The following is a 27,157-nucleotide window of genomic DNA, read 5'->3' on the forward strand; positions in this document are numbered from 1 at the left end:
CCTTAGAAAACGAAGACCCCCTAGAAAACGAAGACCCCTAGAAAACGAAGACCTCGAAAACGAAGACCCCCTCGAAATTCTATCAGTGAGGCGAAAGATCAATGACACAACGCTTCGTTCGGTCACGTACTGACAATGTTAAATTGAACTTAGCAGAAATTCAGATGAAATATAACTGATCTTTGCCCTGTGGAAACAGCCAAATAGGGAAGGGGGGTCATCCCGAGTTTCCCAACCAATGCTAGGGGGTCTTCGTTTTCGTGGGGGTCTTTGCTTTCGAGGGGTCCTCGGTTTTCGCTCTCTAGACACCCAGAATACAGCTGCCAAGAATCAACAGCAACCACCAAAGGGAAGCGAACCAAAACAAAATGTTTGGCGACTGATACCGAATGCGGGTAACGCGAGTGATCTTCTGTTCGGGCTTTGTTTTAAATGCCATAAATAGGGCCATTTTATGGCAGATTGTAAACAAACGTCTACGGGGTCGGGAAGCAAAGCAACGCGTAATCGAGGCTGCGGGTCGAGCATCGATCGGGAAACTCGGAATGACGCCAAAAATTAAAGAAAATATCAAGACTGCTGTTGGAACTCATAGTGTTTCTTGTGACAGTGCTGGTTATGTATCTGGTCGCGTTGGGGGGCAACCTGTTGACATGTTGGTTGATACTGGTTCAGCATTGACGCTTATACACTGTCGTCTGTTTGAAAAAGCAAAAACTGATTTCAAATTGGGCATGGTTAGTGAAACAGCGGTATCCGCAAATGGCCAACCATTAGACATTAAGAGAAAACGCGAGTTTTTCTTGGTGGGGCGAGTGTTGTTCACCCAGTGTTAGTGAGCGCAGACGTGACGCAAGAATGTTTGCTTGGGATAAATTTCCTGTGCAAGAATAATACCACAATTGAAATGGGAAATCAATTAAAATTGCCAAAGAAGTTGTGGGCCTCAAGGATAAAAATGAATTGTCAAAAGTTTTTCTAATATGTTTCAGAGACTGTTGTGGTCCCCGGTCGTCATGAAATGATATTACCGCCTAAGTTTAAGGAGTCTGTGTGTGGTGATGGTGTACTAGGAATAGTTGAGCCATCTCCGGGTTTAGCCGAACAACATGATCTCTTGTTGGCCCGAGTGGCACAAGCTCCAGTGACTCTCTATCAGACCACCTCTGTTGGTACCTTTCAGTGAAGACAAGGAGGCAGACAAAGCCATTGGTGTCAGAACATTTCGACCTGGGCACCATGAACTTGACTAGCATGTAGACGAAATAACTCGCCAGCCTCTTGGACAAGTTCATGGATATCTTCTCATCGGGCCCACGAGACCTTGGATGGACAAGTATTGTGCAGCACCATATTGATACTGGAGATCACCCTGGTATTAAGCAAACACCAATACACTAACAGGGGACAGTACGCGAACATGTACACAACATGACAGGTCCTTGGGCCACAGTCCTTGGGCCACACTGATTGTTCTGGTCAAGAAAAAAGAAAACAAAAAAGGAAAAATAGTGGCTATTGGCGGGTCGAGGTAGACGTTGCTGACCATAAGAAGACAGCATTCATGACCCGCCAAGGTCTCTTCAAATTCCAGGTAATGCCTTTTATCTCTGCAATGCTCTAAGAACCTTCTAGAGACTTCGTCCTAACTGGGGTACGGTGGTAGACATGTCTGGTCTACCTGGACGATGCCATTGTGTATAGTCAAGAGTTTGACGAGCACTTAGGAGACTATTTCACGAAATGGAAACAGGTGTTTGCTATTCCGAACCAGGAAGCAAAGACTGTTGTGGAGAAGCTGGTAAAAGAAGTCATTTCCAGGTATGGAGCACCAGAAAAGATCCATTCAGACCAGGGCCGGAACTTTGAAGCCCAGCTACTCCAGGAAATGTGTGTCTTGTTCAACATGGACAAGACCAGAACCTCTCCATACCACCCAGAAAGTTATAGAATGGTTGAGCGAATGAACCATATTTTGCAAGACATTTTGGCCAAGTATGTGTCCAATCATCAGTATGACTGCCAGGAGCACCTACCGCAGGTGATGATGGCCTACCGTTCCAGTGTACACACATCCCCATGAGTTATGATTGCCAGTTGATGTCATGCTTGGACAACAACCAAGCCACCAGAACGAAGTTTCAGAGTATGAAAGGAACTTGCGCGACACCCTAGAAGTCCAGAAGCATGCCAGGGAGCAGCTCCAAGCTGCCCAGAAACATCAGAAGGACCACTACGGTCAGCAAACTGCTAAAGAGCAAATCGAGGTTGGCGATCGCGTTTTGCTTCGTGACCCAGTAGTAAAGAAAGGGCATTCAAAGAAGCTCTAGTCACCATGACAAGGTCTTTACATATTAGACTAGGATTGGTGATGTGACCTATCGTATCCAGGCAGAAGACATCCCCACGAAGAGGAAAGTGGCGCATTTCAACCCCATGAAACTCTGTGGTGTGCCTAACCCGGTGGATCATCAGAACAGCCCTAATCAGACTGCTAGTGCAGAGCCTAACACTCCAGGGCAAAGACCGCATGTTCCACCCCGTATGTTCATGATGAAAGTGATTTCATGTACATGGATGAAGCAGCTCTGAATGCCCTGAATGTTTCCAGGAACGGCATCTGCAGTAAATAGTAGACGGACCTAGATGCGAAGTTAGACCGTCAACATGGATGAGAGACTTGATCGGTGGTTTTCTTAGTTTATTGATTTAAGCTCAAGACACTTTGTGTAAGCCTTTGTTGTTAAAGTATCCGTGGAAATATTCCTCCTATGCGACGTGTGGAATATAAAATATAGGACCATATAAGTAGTATAGCACAGCGATATACACACACTAACCAATGAGAAAGCCCCATTTAGCACACGTGACACATATAGACCAATCACAACACTCGGATTTTACACGTGACTTTTAATAGAGAACAACGGACTACGTCACAACTTCTCATAATCTATTTCCTGAAAGTGTTAACTGGAAAAAGTAAATAGAGGGATTATACCTCAACTGTAGGATAAACCAACAACCGAAATAGAATCCCTAGATTTACTTACCAATTACAACATTACAACTTTCTCATAATCTATTTCCCATAAGTGCGTAACAACTTCCAACGCTATCAACCGTAAGTCTGTAGCGCAACCAAACACTGTGCTGCAGACTTACGGTCAACAGAGGTCTGGAAGAGGAATTCATTAGTGTTCACAGTACTTTCTTGACTTTATTTCCTAAAAGTGTTCACAGTCTCACAAACGGAACTCCAGTCGAGTTTGCCACGGCTTCGACAATCCTACTTGGGTTGACCACGGCGGCTTCGATGATGACAGTCGATGTTGTTGGAGGTGGACTGACTGCTCGTGGAGGGGTGTCTGTTGGTGTTGTTTGTGGTGATCGTGGTGATCGTGGTGATGATTGGTTACTGTCTTCATCAGGTGGAGGATCCATGTCAAATGGATTTTCGTCTTGTCCAATAATTACTGTGTGAGGAGGGGGGATGATTAAGGGTTCCCCACGTGTGTCTGATGCTCTTCCGTCGTCTGTGTAAAAGGATGCTCTTGCTGATATTGATCCAAAGGACAAAAGAACTGGAGTTGGAACGAGTCTGGAGCGACGTGGACTTGTGAATAAACTTCGATTTGCTTCTTGAAGCGCTTGGAATATGTTTCGGTCTGTTACTGAACCTGTGTAGGGGGCGTCTTCAGGATATGGAGTGGTGCTGTAGTTTCGAGTGATCAGGATATCTTGTACACTCACATCATTCTCTCTGGCTTGATTAGGATCCGTTACAAAGGCGAATCGATACTTTACGAAACTTAGACATAATTCTAGAGTTGAAGGAATCATTCTTTCGAGTATCTTGTAAACTGCGATTCTATAATTATAAACCCAAAATACTTGACCTATTACATTGGCATGAATGTAAATACCATGAAAAGGAGAATTGTGATCTCTTTGTGTCAATATGAAACTTTTCATTTTTTCTAAGAATTCATTAAAAACTTCAGAAGAAATATTATGTGGAAATGCTCTCCAACTTAAACTTCTTCTTGTGTGTATGATACTTGCTCTTCTTGAGATCAGGAATAAGTTGATGGCTGTTATGCTGTCATTGCGTCGAGCACGTAGGGTTAATTCTTCTAGGTTTAGTGAATTGTCACGGTTTCGCCGACCAACGACTCTTGAACGACGTCGGGTACTTGAAGGTATTGTGCGACAGTTTCCACACATTCTTGTTTCGTTCTTTGATCTGAGGTGACATGACTTGTGTAAATATTTTCCACAGCATGTTTGCCGTTTACAGTCTAAAATTTCAGTTTTCAGAATGTCTTCTAAACAAATGAAGCAGCGATCTAATTCTTCTTCTTCGGGTGGAATATTGAGTTGTCTCAGGCTACGTCTTACTTGTGACATGTTTGTGGTGGAGTTTGAGAGTATTTTGATTTTGAGTGGTTTTTTTATATGGTTTGTTTGTATCGTTTCTAAAAATAAAAATTACAAAAAGGGGGGATGGGGGGTATCCCCCTGAATGACTGTTTTAAAAAATTGTTTACGTTTTTGGTTCGTCGAGTTCTCATTGGTTGTTTGAGGAACGAGACGCATATGTAATGGCTCCTCCTAGAGCACGTTCAGAGATCATGGCTGACTATTTTCGTTTTCAACAATTACTGGATGACGAGGAAGCACGTTTTGGATACAAGTTGAAGAGAATCGGTTATGTGAGGGAAAAGTTTAAAGAGAACGATAAGATGTTGGCTAATCTACGAGTGAGGGAGAGTAATTTTTTGAAAGCATTGGGATCTATTGACAGGATCAGACGTTCTTTGATCAGAATCTACGATGCAATAACGAAGCATGATGAGGATTATGCGACCAACGATGATGGAGAAATCAATCGACCAGATGATTGGGTTCAGAGGGGAATTCACATACGATGTACAGCGGAGAACAATTTAGACAACATTGATTACCACATCAAAAGACTTTATTTGATTTAACATGTTAAAGTGTGAAAATTATATGTCGTATAACCATCTCCAGAAAGCGTGACACTCTTGAACTGAACAGTGACCTTTTTTGCTATTTTTTCTACAAAGACAATTATGAAAACCGCAACTTTTAATCTTAGGTATCATGGCTAAGTGATCATATTTAGGACAACTGATTAATTCTAAATTAAAACTTGGAATGTTCAGTTCGTCGAGGATGTCTTTTTCGACTCGTCCTCCTTTGTATGCAATCAATGTTCTTTTTCCCGTACAGTATTTGGAATAAAGTCTCTGTATTACGTCACGTACTTTGTCTTGACTTAATGCTTCTTCTTCAGGGTCTGGTTCCTACGGGAGACCACAAACGTTCCTGTTCACGTGTCTGACTGTTTTTCTGTCTTGAATCCAAAGGTTCCTGTAGGGTATGCCAGTGTCGAAGGCTATCCTCCCGTAGTTACAGTCGTGTGTACAGTATCCAAGTTCTCGTACATAAAATGTTCCTTTAAGTGAATTTCCTTTTAAATTGTAACCATCTAAGTCTAATATGAAACAAACTTGTTCTCTTACTTTTTGTTTTTGCATGATGTTTGGGAGCTCTACTCACTTGTTGCGTCCTTAATTCGGGTCTGATCGGTTGTGACTGGCACGGTACTTGATGGGTCCACCTTTTTGTACGCATGGTGGAGGATAGCGCTCGGCGCCTGGGTCTGGTATTTGCGTGAACACCCTGAGGTCATCTCCCTCAGGACAACTTCGGTCAACCCTCTTTACCATGTAGTCCTCGTTGTTCATTCGCACTTTTTTCCAGTAGGCTGCTGTTTGAGGGTCTTTGATATCTGTTAATCGCATGTCGATGTCTTGCTGTGGGGTCGGTTTGAACTCTTTCAGTGGTTGTTTTCCTCTCCAAACGGACTTCTTATCCTCAACAGTAACTTCTTTCTCTGGGTCTTCGACCTTTCTTTGAGGTTTTGGTTTTTCCGCTTCTTCATTTATCCACCTTGCCATTTTATCAGATGGATTTTTATCGGCCCAATTGAAGAAGTCACACTTCTTCTTACGGCAGCCAAAGTACATTCGACCTGGATTCTTCTCGGATTTGGATATCTTGAGGATGAGGGGGTTTCTGCAGAAGCACTTATTTTTATACTCAAGGTTTTTCAGCCAGAATTGTGCTACTTGCTTTTCAAATTGCTCTTGGTAGTTTGCTACTTTGTCAGCTCCACAACACACGAGGCAGTCCTTTTGAGGACACCTATAGTACTCCCAGGGACCATAGCGGGTTTCAATAATGTTGAACTCCAACAGATAGGTTGGATGCTTGGGACATATGTACACCCGTGTACGCTCGTCTAGCTCTTCCATTTCTGCTTGCATTCTTTGGTTTAAATCTGCCATGTAGACTTCGGGATTGAACTCAAGGGGGACTTCCTCCACAGTCACCGAAGGATTGATGATGTAATTCGATACAGGTTTGACACTCGTGGATGGGTCTGCTGTTTCCTGTGTGATGGCAGGTTCTGTTTGGTCTGCGAAAAAAAGTGTTCCAAGGATAAATATTATGTTTTTGAAATGTTCTTTCGATATGATCCTTTTTATGTTGTTTCATATTTTCTTTTCGGGCTGGATAACTTTTTTTTGTCTTTTTTCTCGATTGGATTATTTGTTGTGCACATTCAGTGTTTGTTCTGTGACATGCGTAAATCCATCCTTCAGTGATCAGTTGAATCCCGATCAGGTATTTTTCCTCTTTCTTACACAGTTTTCCGTTTTTTTTGTTGATTTTCTTTTTCTTTGGAGGAGGAATTGGTCTTACTTGAAATCTGCTTGTAGGTTGTAGCCATTTTGTTATGTTACTTTGCTCACCTTCTTTGGATACTTTTGACTTGGGTTGTTTTTCTGTGCTGAGCTTTTTTCTCTTTCGCTTGGAAGACTCAAATGGTTGTACGTGTTTTGAAGACATCTGTAGACTGTTGGTCTTATCGTCTTCTTCGTATTCTTCCAATTTCACCATGTTTTGAATGGACTCCATGTCTGCAATGAAAGAAGAGTGAAAATGTTGAACATGATTAAGCTTTTTTATAATAATGAGTATCCAATCAGCAATGAGATTTATATTCTGACCATTCACAACACTTCATGACCAAATATGGAAATCGAGTATACACCAATCAGAACGAATCTTTTCTCTATATAAGAGATGAGCTTTTTTCTTTTCGTTACACTTGGAAAAATTTTGACAGTGAAGTCTGAAAAAAAAAATGTCTAACAGTGAGACACCAGTGAAGACTGAAGAGAAGACTAAAGAGAAGACCCTCGAGGACTATCATGTCTTTTGCAAACTTGCAGCCTTCCAATTGTACTTGGGAAGTGCAAGGGATAACCTACGAGCTCTTCAAAGGTTGAAGAGAAACGAAGACAAGATGTATCACCTAGAGTTTGGTGTGGCCTCTCCTATCTATCACTTTCTACAGAGGCAGTTGTCTGAGTGGGGTAAGGACGGTCATCACTTGGTACCGTCGAAAGACGATATCGAAAAGTTTGGACCCACTCTACTCTTCAACAAACAGCAGGTGAATGAAAGAGAACTGAATGACTACAATGGAAATAAATTCCCAATTCACAAGAGCCGAGAGTTGAAGAAAGAAGACCTGAATGATATTGAAGAGGATTTGGATAAGTGGGTTTGTGATTTCAAGGAGAAGCTTGACAAGCATAAGGCAACGCAGTTCAGAGACGAACAGCACCGTCGGTTTAACTTGGAGTTTGGTTTGGTGTCGGGTTTGTACTATCGATTGCAGCGTCACTTGATCGACTGGGGCATACGTTCTCACCATCCTGATCTGGATTCAGTGGCTACCTATTATGATTCGATAGGTGCAAAGTTCAATGATGAACCGATACGAGAAAACAATGTGTTGTCAGTGGAAACTTATGAGGTGACCCGTGAAGAGGAAGAAGAGGCAATAGAGGCAGAGGCAAAGGAAGAAGAAGCAAAGAAAGATGAGGTTTGTCAACAACCCTTTCTGTTATCCAAGACGGTGGATGAAGATGAGAACCTTCAGTGCATTCCCATGTGACTAGCACGTGATCACCAGGCTCGACCAATCACTGGCATTAGACTCAATCTACCAATCCACTCTGTTATGACTTGTAATATATTAGATTCATTTGACGGTAAATCTCAGTCTTGTCCTATCTACTCTTCAGTGACACTAGTCGGAGTTGCACGTTAGATTTCAGTTTTGCATTATGTCTTGTTTTGCTAACAGCGTGAAGAACTGTGAGGGTGATGTTATCCTGTACACCAATAGTAATCAGATTTATGACTTGGTCAAGGATTACGTTGAGATTGCAGTGCATCCGATGATTGGGAGTTTGGAGGGACCAGACAAGGGTGATCTGTTCATCTTTGACTTTTTGCACAAACATTTTGCTGATGATTTCAAGATGAAAGTGCAGATTTGGAGGAAATGAGACCTTCATGGAAAGGTACCGTCATCCCCTTCATCCTACAACAGCATCAACCTGGTGGAAATCCTAATGGTTTGTTCTTTTTTGATACCATGTGGCACGATGTGAGCTACGACATTGAAACGAATACCATCCATTTCACTAAATCTGCTTACGAACCAACAGAAATCGGTAGAGGGGATATCTTGTTTGCCACACAGCCTCTTGTTTGGAATAGCAAAAATGCCATTGAAGAGCTTCTCACACCAGCTCGTCGAGCTCATCACATCTCGACCAATGTGACTCACAGGATTTCCAATCAGAGCAACAACTGGGTATTCAAGTTACCTACACCCTGTACCGATTATGAACTTGGTGTCTCTATTGAGAACACTTTCGTCTCATTGTTTCAGAACATTGAAACGTGGAAAGACCGTTTTTTTTTACCCGAAGGAGTGAGGACGAAAGCTTGTGTGTTGAGTGTGAGGAGAGTTTGAGAAAAGCTTTGTATTGTAGTGACTATGATGAAGCCTTAAAATGGCGTCCCAAATGTGAAAATGGCAGAAAACAATGTAAATATTTTCAATCTGATGTTTTTGACGTTGAAGATGCTACGGTTACACTTAATTTTTTGATCAGAGGTGGATTGTAAATACGAATGTTTGTTTGATTAAAGTCATTTAACAACATGGGTTCATTCTTGTCTCATTACTCTCGTGAGGATTGGAATGATACGTGTGATAAATGTAGAAGAATTCTTCTTGAATGCAAAGAAGATGAATTCAAACTTGTACCAAATGAGTACAGTTGTGACCCCGTTTATGAGTTTGAGGAACTGAGACCTTTGGAGGGTAGCGTTTTCAGGTTCATCGTCTTTTGTCTTTGGCTAGAAAAGCAACCGTTGTCCTATTATCAGTGCCAAAGAATCATAGCAGCTCATCCTTACGCTTGGAAAATTTCCGTCTTTCGTGTGAATTTCTGTACACCATGAAGTCCAAGAAAAAATCCATTTCCTTAGCTCAGGTGCAACGTTTGTACAGGGATCCAACGAAACCCGGTAGTTTAGGTGGGTTGAGTCGTTTTGCAAAAGCCAACAAGATTTCTGTATCTTTGGCTCGAAAAGCTTTGGAAGCAGATTTGGGGTACACGTTACATAAACCTAGACGTCGTCACTTTGAAATTTCACCGGTGATGGTATTTAGTATCGATCAACAGTGGGCAGCAGATTTGGTAGAAGTTACTAACATTTCCAGGTACAATAAAGGAACGAAGTACCTCCTGACTGTGATTGACGTGTTTTCGAAATTTGCTTGGGTGGAACCCCTTAAATCCAAGACGGGTCAAGTTGTGACAGAGGGTTTCAAGAAAATATTGAAAAGAAGTAAGGGGAGAAAACCTCTCAATTTACAAACGGACGACGGTAAGGAATTTTACAACAAGACGTTTCAGACCTTCTTGAAGCAAAAGAACATTCACCACTTTTCTACCAGTGGGGATACAAAGGCAGCTGTGGCTGAGCGTTTCAATCGAACTTTGAAAGAACGATTGTACCGTTACTTTACGGTGAAGAACAGTCTTTCGTTTCTCGACGTCTTACAGAAATTAGTAAGTGGTTACAACGCTTCGAACCACAGGAGCATTAAGATGGCCCCCAAGAAAGTGTCGAACAAGAACGAATTGGAAGTGTGGAACAATTTGTACCAAAATCGATTGAGTTCTAAGAAAAGAAAGAGTAAGTTCAAGAAAAACGACAAAGTACGATTGAACAAAAAGCATCGTCCTTTCAAGAAAGGTTATCTCCCTGGATGGACCGAGGAGGTGTTTATCGTCACTCGAGTGAATCGTGGAGTTGTACCTACTTACAAATTGAAAGAATGGGACGGTGAACCCTTGGAGGGTACTTTTTACGAAGAGGATTTACAGAAAGTCAATGTGTCCAATGACGACTTGTTTAGAGTGGAGAAAGTCATCAAGCAAAAGGGTACCAACGTCCTCGTGCGGTGGAAAGGTTGGCCTGCTAAATACGACAGCTGGATTCCTAAGAAGTCAGTCTATGTAAAGGTGTGAATACAATCAGAGTTTTTCATTTGAAGCAAGTATGGAGACAAGTGGGGCAACAAGCGACGACTTTTACCTCACGTTGTTGAGTAATTCTTCGACTCTCGAATTTCCCAGTAACAAGGCGAACAGTTTTCAAAACAGATTACCTCGGCAGATCAATCTGGAAGGACGATGGAAAGCGGGACTCAGTAGTGTTTCGTTACCTGATTCTAGTTTGTTTCACCTCAAATTGAATCCTGACGAACAGGATTTGTTCAGAATAGGCTATTTGGTGACTTCCACGACTGCACCCTCTGGTGCTGTACCTTCTACTCTTAGACACAGTCTTTACAGTCACGCAAAACTGCAAGAGTTGTCTCCAGACGTGAATGGAGTGGAGTTCATGAAATCGGTGACCAATTTTTTTGACGAAGATAGAATTGATGGTCTGGTGGGAGCAGACAATGAAAAGTTTTCTCAAACTAACTCACAAAATCAAGAGGAATCACTTTTCTGGAAGTTCAAGTGGGAAGGAGACGAATTGGTCACAGATAACGAAAATATATACCGAGGAGACCGCTCTTCTTCGAGAGCGGTTCACCCCTACTTTTACATAGAAAAAGACTTGGCCAAAAAAATGGGGTGGATAACAACGGACTCTCGTAGCGTGTATCACCTAGGACCCAACTTGAAGCAAGAACTCTTCGACCCTTACTTGGTTCCGAATCTTCAGGACTCACGTGATCCAGGCGATCTTTAGGAAAATAACTCCAACTCTCCTAATTATCGTCAAGTTGTTTTTTTCACGGGAGATGACAGTTACTATGGACCAGAGGATCACGGTAACATGATGAGACTTAGTTTCAGGTGTAACTGGCGATTCATCAATTTGAATGCAGCTTTCAACAATGCCGTGGGAAGTAGTTCTCGTTCCCTCATGATATACAGTGACGTTGCTAGTAGTTCCTTCGTGGGAAACCAAGTGACCGATTTGTTTCGAGAGTTTAGTTATCAAAGAGTTGGAAAAGGCATTCAATACTTTGAACCGGTTCACATCCACTACGTTCCACTTCGAAAACACACGCTCGAGATTATAAAAGTGGAGGTGAGTGAAGTCGATGGTCAATTGGTTCAACTTGGAGCTGGAAACACAACCGTCACGATTCATCTAGTCAAGCAATGAAAGGTTCTGGATTGACAAGGTTTCATCCCGATCAGGTACAAAAGGGAAGTGGATTCATACAAGATTTTACCAAAGCGGCTGCCTTAGAAGGATGGAAAGGTTTAAAAACGGGTGGATTTCCTTTCGTACCTAACATACCCGGTGCTGTTCGTGGTGTGAAGACAGGAGTTAGAAAAGCTGCAAAACGAAAAGCTGCAAAACGAAAAGCTGACAATTTTGCTGACCGTACTCATAAAAGAGTCAAAAGGAAAATCAAAGACATCTTTGGACCATGAACACCCCATTTCTTCCTCCGGTGAATCCCATTTATTCCCGAAGAGTTCTCAGGGTTCCACCTATCATGACTTATGGTAAAAGAGGATCTCAACGAGGTGGAGCCATGAAACGAAACAAACGACGATTGGTGGACAAGATCGCCGAAGGAGCTAGCATGTTTTTGTCTGGTCCTGCACCGTCCTTTGCTTCGTTGGGTTTGAAATTGGGTGGTCAAGCATTCAAAGGAATTAACGATAACTACAAGTATTATAAAGGAAGACAACGAGGTGGTGGATTATCACACCGTAGGAAACGTCGAACAGTGAAGACAAAAGCTAAGAAAGGGCGAAAACGAAGAAGATAGATCATGTCCGACATTGCGCCTCACGCAGGTTCGGCAACAGTGTCGAATCCGTCACTGAATCTCTTTACGATTCCACCGACGGATCTTAGTGTTTACAGTAAGCGATACGTACAAATCAATCCGTTCACCACTGGAATTAATCCAGTGACGTTTCAGATCGATCCTCAGGAAGACTACATCGACTTTACCCAGAGTTACTTTGAGTTTGAGGTGGGTTTCAAGAAAGCTAATGGAGGAAATTTGGTGGCTGCCGAGAATGCGTTTCCAGTGAACAACTTGTCTCATTCCATGATCAAGCAGATGAACGTCCGATTGAATCAAACCTTGATAAGCGAACAATCGGACACGTATTCGTACAAAGCTTACATCGAGACTTTACTTCACCACGATCGACAGGATGGTGAAACAGTCCTGACTCCCGAGGGGTGGCAAAACTACGTGGATGTCCCTCCACTATACACAGCAAACAACTTGGATAATGCTACACCCGATGCAGCTTGGACTGCTTTACCTGAGAATCAAAAGACAAGCATCACCAAAGCACGAGGTGAACGAGCCAAATATGTAGGAGGCAAGAAAAACATCATGAGATTCAAACCTCACTCGGAACTATTCAATTTGAACAAGCTGATTATAACAGGCATACAGATTGACTTGCAGATTTACTTCAACAATCCCGAATTCTACTGGAATTCTGTTGGAGGTATAGCAACAAGATTGGCTGAAGCCGACATCAAAGTGCGCTTGGTTCTCTGTCAATTCCGAATTAACCCTGACGTGTATCGAGAATTGGCTGTCAAGATGGAATCCTCAAAGGCAGTGAGTTACCCTACGGTCAGGAGTGAAATCAGAACTTACAGTTTTGCAAATGACAGAAGACAATACGAAATCAACAACCCTTGGCAGGGTAGAGGACCCAACCTGGTGGTAATGGCATTGGTGGACACCCGAGCCTTCAATGGTGATTACACTCGTGATCCCTTTTGCTTTCAAAAAATGAGCTTGAGTAGTGTCAAGCAACTCTTCAGAGGTGAGGAATACCCGTATGAGACCTTGGAAATCAAGCACGATGGCAATGATTTGGACAATCGAGGCTATTACCGATTTCTTCAAGCTACCGAATGTTTGAGAAAGGATCGAGGAAACATGTTGACAGAGAAAGACTGGGGACACAATAAAAACTGTACACTTTTCTGTTTTAACAATGCAGCCAACGGTGATCTCTTCAGTTCGGTCCTGAATCCGAAACAGTTGGGAGAGATCCGGTACATTCTTAACTTTGGAGCCAATCCAGCAGCTAACTTCACAGTCATCTTGTTTGCCGAATTTGAGAATCTCTTGGAAATCGACAAGAACAAAGCCGTCACCTACGACGTGTATCAGCGTTAACAATGCAAAAGATTGCTCTGACTGACACTCAATTAGACGAACTTGTTGCAAGTCAACCGATATTACAACAGTATTACCAAGGAACTTTTGCCTGTAACGAATTACCCCGGAAACCCGTTAAAGATGGACCAGCTGCCTACATCGTGAACACAGATCCAGCAGGTCGACCTGGTGAACACTGGATCGCTCTTTGGACACAAGATGGAGTGTGTGAAATGTTTGATAGTTATGCGGTACCTTTAGAAGTGTACGGAGAAAAAACAACAGATCCTCTTTATGAATGGTTTGGAAAATGGTGGAAGATGAATGTCAAGAGAAACGCACATGCCCTTCAGTCTCTTACTAGTAAAAGTTGTGGAGACTACGCTTTCTTCTTTTTGTTGAACAGAGCCCAGGGAAAAAGCATGAACGAATTTCAGGACATGTTCACTCAAAGAGATTACAAATGGAACGACAACAAGATAGGAAGAATGTTAAAGGAACTGATAGTGAACGAAAGAAAGTTTCGCGAAAAAGCACGCCAATTTAGACAATCTACCAGACTTCCTACCGGTGTAACTCAGTATTTGTACATGATGTAATGGTTGTAAAATAAAAAACTACCTTATAGTTTACTCTTGAGTTGATGTTCGCGTACTTCGTCAGGGAACAAAAATGGTTCACCAAAATTGACGGTCTTGCAAACGGGACAAAACTGATTAATGGGATGTAATCCAAAATTGGCTTTGATTCGACAACCAAAATGAAACCAACTCCCACAGCAGTGAGTCTTGGTGACACAATGAACACGGTTGGCAGGATTGGGATGCTCGTGATATGCTTTCGAACAGAACAAACAGAATCTGGATTCCCACGGAGGACGATTCATTCAGACTGAAAAAATGAAAAAACATCCATATAAACTCAAAGTGAATGATAGATCTTTCATTTGGAACGAGTGTCAAGTATGGCTAAATGTTCTGCTTTTAAATTTCATACTCCTTCGAGTATCATGTGTGTTGGACCTAGCGGAAGTGGAAAAACGTTTTTTACGACAGAACTGGTCACGAAAAACTTACACTTGTTCAAGAGAAGACCAAAAGCGATTTATTTTTGCTACAGTATCTGGCAACCGAGTTATAACACTATGAAGAAAAATGGTGTGAAATTTTACCAGGGTATTCCAGACACCAAGCTATTACCTAAATGGTTTCCTAAAGGAGGTTTACTCATCATGGACGATTTGATGGAGGAGGCAGGAAACGACAAGAGAGTCTTGGATCTTTTTACCAAGGAATCACATCATCGCGATATTACGGTCATGTATTTGACTCAGGACATGTTTCCTCCAGGAAAGTTTGCCAAGAGTATTTCAAGAAACGCACATTACGTTATCACTTTCAAGAATCCCAGGGACAATGTGGGTTTGCGAAATTTACTGACTCAAGCGTTTCCCATGCGTTGGAAGGAGGTTCTAACCACATACCAACGAATAACCCAAAGACCTTACGGTTACATGGTATTGGATTTTCACCCCAGTTCCTCCGACAATGTGAGAGTGGTGAGTCACCTATTAAATTCAGAAGGTCCTAATCGTTGTTATCAGTTCAAGCAAAATGTTGAGAAGTGAGGACGTTTGGTGGAAGGATTTCGTTTGGGTTTTGACTCAATATAGAGACAAAGGATGTACAAGAAGACAAAGAGTTTTTATCAATTTTGTGTTGTATAAAGCTCGCGGAGTGAGGGATTTAAGAAGAAATATCGCAGAGTACGAAGACAATGTGAAAAGACTCTCACTGCGACGAAAACACATGGTAAAGCGAACAAGAAACGTGATAGAGTATTTAATTAGAGACACGAAGTGGAAACAGTTCATTCGACAGCAGAGAACAACCAACAAAGCTTGGTTTCAACATGTTAAGAAGCAAGTATGAGTGGTGGCCATACTTCATCTTCTTTTTGGAAAAGACAAAAGAGCATTTACTCACGTCACCCTGGGAAATCGGGGTTGTTAATAGAGTACTAGTAGAATGGAACGGTATCAGAGATTTACGTAGATTAATGAACGAGGTAGAAAAAACAAGCGTTAGGTCGTCATTGGATCACATCAATGGATATCCAAATTTGGGTATGAAGTTGAGGCGCGATATAAAGAAAGCCAAGCATGTTGCTGAAATCATTCGTCCCTTTCGTCCCGAGCGAGTGCGATCTCGACTTTTTTTGACATGATGTGTGAATCAACGGTCGACAATTCAAAAACTATTTTGGAAAAATGGTTAGTTAAAAGAGGACCTATCGAGGACGTGTTGAAGGAAATTTATGCTCCTAAGAGCTACCAAATGGGTAAACCACAAGATGGAACCAATACGACTTTGGGTACGTGGTTAGAACAGGGTGTATCTCTCCAAGTGGCAAGACACATGGAGGACCACAAGCAGCATCTTTGTCATAAGAACGAAGTCAGAAATGACTTAGGATGGGTGAAAATTCCTTGGTTCAAGAGATTCAGGAATGTTTTGAGAGCCAATTACAAACTTGCAAACCTAGGTGACATTGATTTTCCAGCTCTTAAAAAAATGAAACGGGCAAGATGTGCAGTCGAAGTCTGTGAATTGGCCGACGAACATAAAGAGACCTATTTCACTGACGAATTGCACGAGTGGCACGACATGATTCAGAAGAGTATAAGAGGTGAGGAAGACAGTGACGAGGACAGTGACGGTTACGAGAGTGACGAGAGTAACATATCTATGATCACCAGTCCCGGTGAAAAACGAAAACGACCTCGAAGAAGCATCAGAATCGCTGAGATTGAATGGCAACGTCGGGGACCCCTTCACCGAGTTCACCGCGTTCACAGCGTTGGTCACTAAGTAGAACTCCCTCTCCTAGAGTTTCTCCAGCAGGAATTGGAGTGGGTTATCAACCTTTATTTGTAGACTCAAACATAGACTTTGCTAACATCGCTCCAGTCACTGTAGGAGTTGGAACGTCAGTTACACCTTCAATAGTGGCTCCGATTCCCACCTCGGTAGGTGTAGCAACCACAACACAACCTGCAGTGACTGTTCCTACTCAGGTTGGAGTAGGTACCGTTCCTACTCAGGCTGGAGCGGCTTCGACAAATCGTAGAAGTAGATCTAGATCTAGAAGTAGATCTAGAAGTACAAGTTCGGCAGGGAGTAGACAAAGATCCACACCCTCACCGAGACAACCCACTGGAAACGTCGGAACTACGGCTGGTACTAGTTCCACGACACGGGGGACTACTAGAATGAATCAAGACGAATTACAAAGACAATTGGAACTTCTACTGAATGACCAACGACAAACGTCTGCAGGACGAAGAATAGCTGGGATCACCACCACTAACACCATCACCACCACGTATAAAGACGGTGGTCCACCTAGAGTGGCTCGCACTTCGACCAGAGTACGAAATTAGACACAATGGACTCAACGGACGGAGTGAACCAAAAAAAACTTCAGGATCTTCGTAGACAGTACCATAAAAAATGGTGGTGTCATTCACAACGATTTCAGTTTTTTAAAGGATGGAATGCCATTCTCAACGGTACGGTACTTCTCGTCATGGCTTTGGCCATGCTTGTAGGTTCCGTGTGGAAGAACAGTTTTGCCATGATTGCTTTGACGGCAATTGGAACATTGGTAAAAGGATGGGCTGATTTCAAAAAGTTTCCCAACAAAGTGGAGATGAGTAAATTTGCCTATACCACTTATGCCAAATGTTTGATCGAAATCGACACTTACATCAATGGTGTGGAACTGAATGACCTACAAGTGTTTCTATCCAAAATGCAAACGATAGAGGATATCGTTATCGACATGGCACCACCTTTCACCCAAAAGTGTAGTCAAATGTACGACAAGCAAACTTTCACGAGTTTGCATCAAAGTGAAAATGGAAGTATCGATATAAGTGATGGCTCCAACGTTTAGGACATCAATTACACCTTACGATGGCAAAGACAAGACGTAGAAAAAGTAGAGTGAATAGGAAAAGAAAAAGAACCAAACGAAAACAAAAGGGGGGTATCATTCCCTTAGCAGCAGCCATACCAGCACTTGTAGCAGCAGGAAAAGCAGCAGCTATGGGTGGAATATCTGCAGGTGTAGGATTTGGAGTTCGTAAGGGTTCGGAACGAGCTACGAAACCTAAGAAACGTAAGCGAGATAAATACATGTACATTCCTCGATAGAACACATTCAGGAGTTCCTTCCAAAACAAGACACATCATGGATCTTCCTCAGCTTCAAGGGCATCGACACTTGGACGATGTGATATCTAAGTACGAAAAAATCTACGAAAAATACGGTAAACCTAAAGGTAAAAGCAAGAGTAAAAAGAAAAAAACTGTCATGCCGAGTTCAACACCTCAACCACTTTTCACCTCAACTCCAGCACCGAAAAGACGAATCGCTCTTCAAACACTTCAACCGACTCCAACTGGTGTCCTCAACACTGGTGAGTTACCATCCACAGTGACAATACGTAGGAAAGGCAAGAGGGCTCCCGTAAAGAAAGACGACAAAAAGAAACGAATGAAAAAGAGACATTGGTACGAAGACAAATTCGGAGACGTGAAGAAATTTGTCAAGAAACCTAAGAAACCTCGAAAGAAAAGAAAATTCAAAAAAGGAACCAAAGGATTCAAACTCCTTGACAAACGAATCACTTTGTTGAGTCTGATTCGTAAAATACCACAAGCCAAAATTCCTCTGGTTCGTTTGTTGAAAGTGGAAAGTATCGATGGAAGAGGGACCCTGTTGACTCTGATGAAAAGAATACCCCAAGCCAAGTTGAAATTGAGGAGATTGATGTCAAAAACAGACCTGCGCAATATGATCAAACCCTAAGTGATAAAAGGGATTTCAAGCATTTTCATTTTTTCATTCTGTGCAACGATGTCTTCGAAGAGGTTGTATCCCACATTTTCAGAAAAAGTCAAGGATTTCCAAATAATTTCCAAATCACGTCAGCGGAGTATACAACAAATGGACATGCTTGTACTGAAGTTCAGGGACACGACTATAAAACAGGAAGACTTCGACAAATTGGATGAGATTGTTCGTAAGCACCGGAGTGGTGAAGAACCATTTGAGGAGAACTACATTGCCAGTGAGTTTCCACCCTCTGAGTGGAATTACATGCTTAAAAGAGGTTTGGTTGTAGACGAAAGCAAATTAGTATGAGTCGTAGTCATTTTGCGACTCACCGTCAATTTTTGCACGGAATTTTGAAACAAGCTGATCGATACAAGCGACAAGTCATGTTAGAAAATGCTAACAAAGAACAGATCAATGCAGTCAGTGAAATGGTTTTGAACCTATTGGGTGGAAAAATTCCTGTCAGTCGACCTGTCTATAAATCCCTTAAAAAGAAGACAGCAAAGCTGAGAGAACTGGGTAGCAGACGAACCAGTTTAAAAAAGAGAAAGACAATACTATTGAATCAATTGAAGTCAAAACAGAAAGGTGGAAGTATCTTGTGGAAAGGTTTGACCAATTGCTACAACGTTTGTTGCGGTGGGAGACGAAGATGAGTTCAGACATGTTTACTAAACTGGTCACCTTATTACATGAGACCAACAAAACCGTCGAGCACTTCCAAGAGAGAGCAAAAGAAAAAGAAGAGTTAGCACGTCAATGGCAAACAAAATACGAAAAACTTCATCAATTGTATTTAGCCAAGGAGTTTGATAAGGTTTGTTCAGACTGTCAACGTCTATCAGTGGAAACAGAACCTGGCGATACAATAACGTTGTGTCAAAACTGTTCAGTGAAAAAAGAGACCATTGAATCTCTCAAGATTAAGCAAAAAGAAACAGAGGAAAAAGTTGCTTATTGGGAAGAACTCTTTCACACTGCTTCTCGTCATGAACGAAATGATCATGGTACCGGCTAAAAACTTTGAGAATCTCACTCAATACTTCAAAGGACAAATTTCAGATAGTACTCTGTTAAACAAAGCAGGTAGAGTGGCCGCCAAAAAACATATCATCCTAACTAGTAAAAAAATTCCTGCTGCTACAGCTGTTAAGATGGCCAAACCCTTAGCAAGACAGCAGTGTCGTTTGACCAAACGAATTCGTTTAGGACCTGGTGGGAGTACTGGAGGAAATGAACCCATCGACTTAGATAACAATGACGAAGGTATGGTGGAAGGACCCTTGGAAAACATGTTGCGTAAGATCATCAAAGGGTCTGCAGTTAAAAAAGAACCACAAACTCCTCATTTTACTGGTAGCTACAGTAAAGCCAAGCGAAGACTTCTTCCACACACCCCAGCCTCACAAATACCTGTGAGAACCTTGAAATCTTCTCCTCACCCCAAACCGACTTCACTCAAATCGACTCCAAAATCATCACTTGGTAAAGAAGTCAAAAAGAAGGTCTTAAAAGCAGCGGGTGAGAGTTTGATGCATTCACTTGGTCTACCTAGTACAAGTAGAACAACCTCAAAAGGAAAACAACCCAAGAAGAAACGTAAAACAGAGTTGGAAAAACTAGCTCCTTTACCTGGTTGGGAAAATTGGTACCCTCCCGGACATAAACTGAGAAAAGGTCTACAGCGTGATTATGACAGCGACTAAAAAGAAAAAGTCCCGAGCGGTTACTCGAAAATCATCTAAAGGGAGAGTCACCAAAACAACCAAGAAGACAGGATCCAAAAAACGTCGAGGATTTGACCTTCAAAAAATGATAGCTAAGACGGGAAGGGAATTTCATTGGCCCGGTTATCAGTACATGGGACCTGGAACACATCTGGAGAAGAGACTAAAGCGAGGGGACCCTGGCATAAATAGATTAGGCAGAGTATCCAAACAGCATGACATCGACTACAGTATAGCTAGAAACTTGGCTGACAAGCACAAGGCTGACAAAAAGATGATACAAAGCATCAACAAGTTTAAGAAAAAGAACTTAACCGAGAGATTCGTTAAGAAAGTGATGCAAACCAAGACAATGTTAAATCTCTAAGTGTTTATTGATCTCATAATGTAATTATATTTCATTGTTTTTGATTGCATTTGACACAGCATTAAAAAAATCTACATGTTTAAAAATCTCTTGCACTGAGACATCTTTTTTCAATTCAACCTGATCATAAAGATAAGAAGGATTACCAAATGCTGCACCTTTCGGAAAACCTTTCAGATATTCATCATCTTGAACTATGATTTTTGTAAATTTTATACATTGTTCACATTTTCGTTTACAAGTTCTCACTATAGCCTGTCTTTTTTCTTTACAAGAATCATTGACATCCATTTCTAAAAGTTCCCTCAAAAAGTGATAAACAGGATGATCTCCACCATTTTTTTGTCTTAACAGATATCTACTCTTCATCTCTCGTAGCATAGGTAAAATATAACCTAAAGATAATCTGGAAGCAATGTCTTCCCAATCACTCGTCTCCTTTTCAGGTAAATCAAACAGAAAATATATACACACACTGTAAATTCTATTGCTAGTTCTACTTGCAGCTAGAAGAGGATTATCAGTTATCTTCAAAGCTTTTTTTACGTACTTTCTTTCTAACTTAGTTAAAGTAGGCGGTCTTGGATTCTTATATAAATCATAATGATTTAAGAACGTTTTCTCAATCTCCTCTGCTTGTAGAGGAGTGAATTTTTCGGCTCTTTTAACTTTATCTAAAACTTGAAATCGCTCTTTACAAATTGGACACCACACTGCATTTTTTACATCAATACACTCTTCATGAACACGCGAAAAACAACATCCTGTAGATTTTAATGGATTCTCTTCGCTTGTAGAACTTTTTTTGCAAACAAAACAATCATCCATCTAAAAAACAAGAATCAAATGTAACCATTTTCTAATGTCATCAACCATTTCACAACTTTTGTTCATTTCTGTTTCGCAGGACATATTCAACTGTCTTGCCGCAAAACAAATGACAAAATAACGTCTGACGAGTGCAATATTATCTGCAAATGTCAATAGGGTCAAATAAAAATCAGACAAGCAGTTCTCTTTCTCGCTCTCCAACCAAAAATCGACAATCAGTCCAAGTCTATTCAGTTCATTCCATTTTTCGTCTAGTAACATACCTCTCCTTCAAATCAGTAACTCCCAGAAGAAACACAGTTCGAGGCGTAGCTTCACCCGTGAGTCTGACAATAAACAGTAAATAAAAAACGTTAATCTTCAGTTCAGTTGTGCTCGGTCCAGTGCGTTTCAAAATCAATTCAATCATTCTTCGTCGATGTGAGGCCTCAATTTGTCTTCCCCAAAACGCAAGCATTCACAAACTGGACACTTTCTGTTATTAAAAGGTAAATTCCTCTGTTCGTCGAGTTTACAGGACCAATGGAATACGCTATTGCAGCACTTGCTCCTGTAAAAACATCCCAGACTCGCGTCGACACGCACATCACAAATGTTACATTTCATGAGGAATAAATCGAGACATCGATGATGAAACACTTTTCGACAGCACGGTGTATATTTTTTCTATGAAAAGGAGTACACGGTTCAAGACATATCAAACAATCATCATAGTTTGAAGCCATGACTTACCTCGAGTCGAGTTCTACAGCACACAAAACCAACACATCAAGTTCTAACAATAAGTACACGAGTCATCACGTGCCAATCCACGTCACAGAAAGAGTAGACTGGGGGGGTGGGTGGGGGGTATCCCCCTCTTCACTTACTAAAAAAAATAAAAAATGGCGGGAAAAATACGTTATAAATTCAACCGTAAAAGTGACTGTTCTTCACACCTCCTTGGTAATGTATCTACTCCATTTTTATTTTGTTCTCGTTTCGATTACAATGACTGATGAATTGGACTTCGATTGGAGCGACGAGGAAGATAACCTCCTTCTCGCAAATCATGCCCATGAAGTGGAAAACGGATTCGACTTTGTTTTGACTCCTCATCTAGACAGACGAGTGAGACATCTAGGAGCGAGGCATCGAAATTACACCGGAAGGTTGGTCCAACATGGAGGAGCCCTTGATTTCAATGCCTTCATTCAGAGAATTCTACCCAATCAATTAGAAGAAGCCGTCAGACGTAGTATAGAACAACAAGTCTTAAACGATCCAGAAGTTAAAGCCGACGATTATTTGTATGTCAACCTCAATTCTAATCGACTTCATCACGGCTACCATTCTCCACGCATGAGAGTGAGTGACTGGACCAGAAGTAGTTTGAGAGCAGAAGAAATGATGCAACAGATTTCGGCCATGCTTAACTCAAATGAAAATTTTCAATTAGACGATAGTTTCTCTGTCAACATTTCTCACATTCGCAGTCCCGGAAACGGTGGAGGAAAAAGAATTCGAAAAGGACAATTGGCTATCGAAAAGATGTTAGAAATCAAGAAATGTGTGGTGCAGATTAACAACCAAGACGAATTGTGTTGTGCTAGAGCCATAGTCACCATGATGTCACACGCTGACCTAGGAACAAAGCATCACGATTACGTCAATCTCAGAAAAGGTCTCCCAATTCAAGAAAAAAAAGCCAGGGCCCTACACGAAGCTGCAAAAGTCCCGATAGCGAGCTGTGGCATACCCGAAATCATGAAGTTCCAAGAGGTTTTACCCGATCACAGATTGGTCGTACTCTCCGTCGATCAAAATTACAGGATCATTTACAAGGGTCCCTACCAACCTCATCGAAAAGACATCATTCTCATCAAAGTAGGAGAACATTATCACGCATGTACCTCCCTGAAAGCTTTCATGGGAAGAAATCATTTCTGTTTGATATGCGAGAAAGGCTACGATCACGACGACATGAAATCCCACAAGTGCAATGGAAGAAAATGTGGATCCTATTTTCAAATCGAGTGTGAAGACTATCACAAAGTTCAAAAGGGAGAGCGGGCCACCTACAAGTGTGGAAGATGTCAACGAAAATTCTTAGGAACCCATTGCTTGAGTAACCACACCAAATTCAGTGAAGAAAACGGAAAAGAAGCAAACGAAACACGTAAAAGTGTATGTAGCAGCAAAAGAAAATGCAGCAAGTGTATGCGATTGCTTCGTCCCCGTGAAACCACATCAAACCATGTCTGCGGAACCAATGAATGCCCCTCTTGTAAAGAGTTCAAGAACCTGGACCACCATCAATGCTTCATTCAAAATCCCACCAAGCTAAAAGAAAAAATGAAGAAACTCAAGAAGACTCGTCTAAAGAGAAAAAGCGATGGTTCAAGATCGATTGAAGAAAGACCTCACATATTTGTCTACTGGGACAGTGAAACCATGCAAGACACGGGTGTTCACATTCCCAATTTAGTGTGTGCTGCCACTTCCAACACCGAAGAGTTGTTCAATTTCGAAGGGGAAACCTGCATCGCTGACTTCATCGATTGGTTGAGAGAACTGTCCTTGGACTGTAGACTAACGGTCATTGCTCACAATTCTCAAGGCTTCGATGCTTACCTCGTACTTGACGAATTATTCAAACAGTACGTTGGAGTAGATCAAATAGTCAATGGAGCCAAGATAATTTCTTTGAGTTTCAATGGTGGTGACATTGAATTAAAAGACTCGCTCTGTTTCTTTCAAATGCCTCTTGCCTCTTTTCCAAAAGCCTTTGGACTGAAAGAGAAGAAGAAAGGTTTCTTCCCCCATTTCTTCAACACCCCAGAAAACCAAGAGTACGTGGGTCCATTGCCAGACAAAAAGTATTACGATCCAAAAGGAATGTCTCCAAACAGAGCCAAAGAGTTTAATCAATGGTACGAAAACCTCTCCAAGGATCCAAATTACCAATTCAACTTTCAAGAAGAACTGTTGAGTTATTGTCAATCCGACGTACTACTACTGAAGGGCGGATGTGAAGTCTTTTGTCGAGAATTCGAAGAAATCAGTGGTTTCAACCCTCTTGAGAGATGCCTGACCATCGCTTCGGCGTGTAATCTTTACTATCGAAAGACTCACATGCTAGAGAGAAGCACTGCCTCAGAACCGATAAGCGGATGGCACGGACAAGATAAACCTCACTCCAAGGCTAGTATCGAGTGGTTGACCTGGCTCAACACAAGACCCCATCACAACATACAACATGGAAGAAACGGTGGTGAATATGTCATTAAAGACGGTCCTCACAAATACTACGTGGACGGTTACGATCCCATCACCAATGTCGTGTACGAATTTAACGGCTGTTATTGGCACGGTTGTCCAAAATGTTACCCTAACCGAGACGAACAAAGCGAAAAGATGGGAGAAAGAACAATGGCTGATGTTTACGAAAACCAAGAGGCAAAAGAGCAACTCTTATTTCTGAAAGGTCACTCAGTACAAGTGATATGGGAGTGTGAATGGAAGAAGAAGAAAGAAGAGGACAAGTCCATTCAAGAAGTGGTGGATTCTTTCCAGATCATTGACAGACTGAAGCCTCGTGACGCCTTTTTTGGAGGTAGAACCAATGCCGTGAAACTGTTTCACGAGATAAAAAACGGCGAGAAAATATGGTATGTCGATTTCACGTCTCTTTATCCCTGGGTAAACAAGAACATGATCTACCCAGTCGGACATCCAACTATCGTTCTCGAACCTGGGGTCACAGACCTAAGCGACTACTTTGGATTAGCTCAATGCACCGTCTTACCACCGACAGAATTGTATCATCCTGTTCTTCCTCATCGAAGTGGAGGAAAATTGACATTTCCCCTGTGCAGAAAATGTGTGGAAACAGAACAACCCAAACCATTGACAGAGCGCAGTTACCAATGTGTACACAGTGACAAAGAAAGATGTCTCACCAGAACTTGGTGCACTCCAGAATTGATGGAGGCTGTCAAACAAGGTTATGTGATACAGCACGTACATGAAGTCTGGCATTTCAGTTTGACGAGCGATGACATGTTCACCTCCTACGTAAACACCTTTCTAAAAATAAAGCAAGAAGCCAGCGGATGGCCAGAATGGGTCGGTAACGACAGCCAAAAAAGTATTGAGTACGTGGAAAACTACGAAAAAAATGAAGGAATCAAATTAGAAATCGACAAGATTCAAAAAAATCCCAGAAGAAGATCATTAGCCAAAATGATGCTCAACAGCTTCTGGGGAAAATATGGTCAACAAGGCAACAAAAGTCAAGTGGTTGCAATCACGCAACCCTCACGTCTGTACGAAACCATCGAAGACGACAAAAAAATAATTCAAGCCTTCAGGATTATGAATGATGAAATGGTAGAAATCGTTTACAAAAATGTCGACGACGAAGAGAGAATTCAACCCAACACTAACATCTTCATTGCCTATTTCACAACGTGTTGGGCGCGATTAAAGTTATATCAAGACGGTCTGAGTAAATTAAATCCACAACAAGTTCTTTACTTTGATACCGATTCCATCATATACTCACAGAAAGAAGGGCAACCAACTCTTACCTTGGGTGATTACCTCGGTGAATTCACCAATGAACTGTCCGAAGACTATCACATCGTAGAATTTGCATCTGCTGGACCAAAGAACTATGGTTATGTGACAAAGAAAAGCAAGGTCGAATGCAAAGTACGTGGATTCACACTCAACACTCGTGGACAAGAACAATTAAACTATGAAATATTAAAACAAAATGTCATTTCCGAAGTCACTTCTCCTAAAAGAAATGAATCCACTGGAGAATGTGTTCCCAGAAAGATTCCCATTGTAAATCCTCACAAGATCGGTCGGGATCCTGAAACAAAACAATTGACCACAAGCGAACAGATCAAAAATTATCGAGTTGTGTTCGACAAACGCGTCGTTGACCCAGACACATTCTTTTCATACCCTTACGGCTTCAAAAAAGCTGTCTTAGATGAAGATGACATTGACATGGCCCTTCTTTTAAGTGATTTTGATTAAAAGTTCTGCGTATACCAGAGACTGAGAGAAACACTTTTAGGAAACAGTGAACACTTTTAGGAAATAGATTATGGAGAAGTTGTGACGTAGCCCATTGTTCTCTATTAAAAGTCACGTGTAAAATCCGAGTGTTGTGATTGGTTGATATGTGTCACGTGTGCTAAATGGGGCTTTCTCATTGGTTAGTGAGTGTATATCGCTGTGCTATACTACTCATATAGTTTGACTCTAACAGACCCTCAGCCGTGATTGTAGTCTTTGAAAAATTGGACTGCTTATTTATTCAAAATTGCACAAAAACTCATTTGATGACCTGTTAATAATTTTTTACGGGTTAGTACCCTAAAGAGTACCACAAAACCTTCCGCTGTGGACCTTATAAGGCTTAACACCCTAAGAGGTACCAAAATAGCTTTCTAAACCCCTGAAAGGTACGATGAGCACCCCCGTCTTTATGTATGGGGATCCCCCTAGGTGTGGTCATGAAACTATACGGAGCCACCTTGAACAAAACTCAAAGATTGGTGAAAATTTCAGACTGCTAAGCATTGAAACAAGTGAAGACTGTTCCCTTATAGAGAAGATGTGAATATAGGCTCCTTTTGAAATGATGAAACTAAAGAACCCTTTGCTTCAGCAGCCAATAGT

The 27,157-nt window shown here is 41.6% G+C and overlaps 5 protein-coding genes and 1 pseudogene across 9 annotated transcripts in view; 4 read left to right on the forward strand and 2 right to left on the reverse strand.

Annotated features, from left to right (window-relative positions):
- Positions 1–27,157, reverse strand: part of LOC110065103 (uncharacterized) — a 36,292-nt gene that overhangs the window by 4,840 nt on the left and 4,295 nt on the right. The window lies entirely within an intron of this gene.
- Positions 4,964–26,185, reverse strand: LOC110065105 (uncharacterized). Of its 5 annotated transcripts, XM_089292889.1 has the most exons (6): positions 26,050–26,185; positions 22,211–22,346; positions 21,742–21,804; positions 14,270–14,539; positions 6,849–7,016; positions 4,964–6,511 (listed from the first exon to the last, which is right to left on the reverse strand). In XM_089292889.1, the coding sequence occupies exons 5-6, from the start codon at positions 7,012–7,014 to the stop codon at positions 5,601–5,603; spliced, it is 1,077 nt and encodes a 358-aa protein (XP_089149015.1). In that variant the 5' UTR covers positions 7,015–7,016; positions 14,270–14,539; positions 21,742–21,804; positions 22,211–22,346; positions 26,050–26,185; the 3' UTR covers positions 4,964–5,600. The 5 variants fall into 5 exon arrangements, with proteins under 5 accessions (XP_089149015.1, XP_089149016.1, XP_089149017.1 ...); XM_089292890.1 differs by lacking the exon at positions 14,270–14,539; XM_089292891.1 differs by lacking the exons at positions 21,742–21,804; positions 22,211–22,346 and having other exon boundaries at positions 26,050–26,149.
- LOC149110578 (uncharacterized) lies at positions 12,281–13,002 on the forward strand. The gene is made up of 2 exons (XM_089291456.1): positions 12,281–12,824; positions 12,938–13,002. The coding sequence occupies exons 1-2, from the start codon at positions 12,281–12,283 to the stop codon at positions 13,000–13,002; spliced, it is 609 nt and encodes a 202-aa protein (XP_089147582.1).
- Positions 13,079–13,666, forward strand: LOC149110579 (uncharacterized). Its single transcript, XM_089291464.1, has one exon. The coding sequence runs from the start codon at positions 13,079–13,081 to the stop codon at positions 13,664–13,666; it is 588 nt and encodes a 195-aa protein (XP_089147590.1).
- Positions 22,820–23,885, forward strand: LOC149110580 (uncharacterized; annotated as a pseudogene).
- On the forward strand, positions 25,688–26,509 carry LOC149110581 (uncharacterized). The gene has a single exon (XM_089292893.1). It carries the CDS (start codon positions 25,703–25,705, stop codon positions 26,507–26,509), a length of 807 nt encoding a protein of 268 aa, XP_089149019.1. The 5' UTR covers positions 25,688–25,702.

This window comes from Orbicella faveolata, unplaced genomic scaffold (genome assembly GCF_042242905.1).
Source record: "Orbicella faveolata isolate gen_17 unplaced genomic scaffold, um_ofav_v1 contig_24, whole genome shotgun sequence".
NCBI lineage: Eukaryota > Metazoa > Cnidaria > Anthozoa > Scleractinia > Merulinidae > Orbicella > Orbicella faveolata.

What these genes read in the sequence shown, in the direction of transcription:
- LOC149110578 (XM_089291456.1), top strand. Translation starts at nt 12,281, where the DNA reads ATGTCCGACATTGCGCCTCACGCAGGTTCGGCAACAGTGTCGAATCCG. An exon ending in AAGCATCACCAAAGCACGAG is followed by an intron (nt 12,825 to 12,937) that starts GTGAACGAGCCA and finishes ATTGACTTGCAG; the next exon opens with ATTTACTTCAACAATCCCGA.
- LOC149110579 (XM_089291464.1), top strand. Translation starts at nt 13,079, where the DNA reads ATGGAATCCTCAAAGGCAGTGAGTTACCCTACGGTCAGGAGTGAAATC.
- LOC110065105 (XM_089292888.1), bottom strand. Translation starts at nt 25,498, where the DNA reads ATGCCAGACTTCATGTACGTGCTGTATCACATAACCTTGTTTGACAGC. An exon ending in CTGGAGTGCACCAAGTTCTG is followed by an intron (nt 7,017 to 25,419) that starts GTGAGACATCTT and finishes CTTTCATTGCAG; the next exon opens with ACATGGAGTCCATTCAAAAC. An exon ending in GTCAAAAGTATCCAAAGAAG is followed by an intron (nt 6,512 to 6,848) that starts GTGAGCAAAGTA and finishes TTTTTTTCGCAG; the next exon opens with ACCAAACAGAACCTGCCATC.
- LOC149110581 (XM_089292893.1), top strand. Translation starts at nt 25,703, where the DNA reads ATGATGCTCAACAGCTTCTGGGGAAAATATGGTCAACAAGGCAACAAA.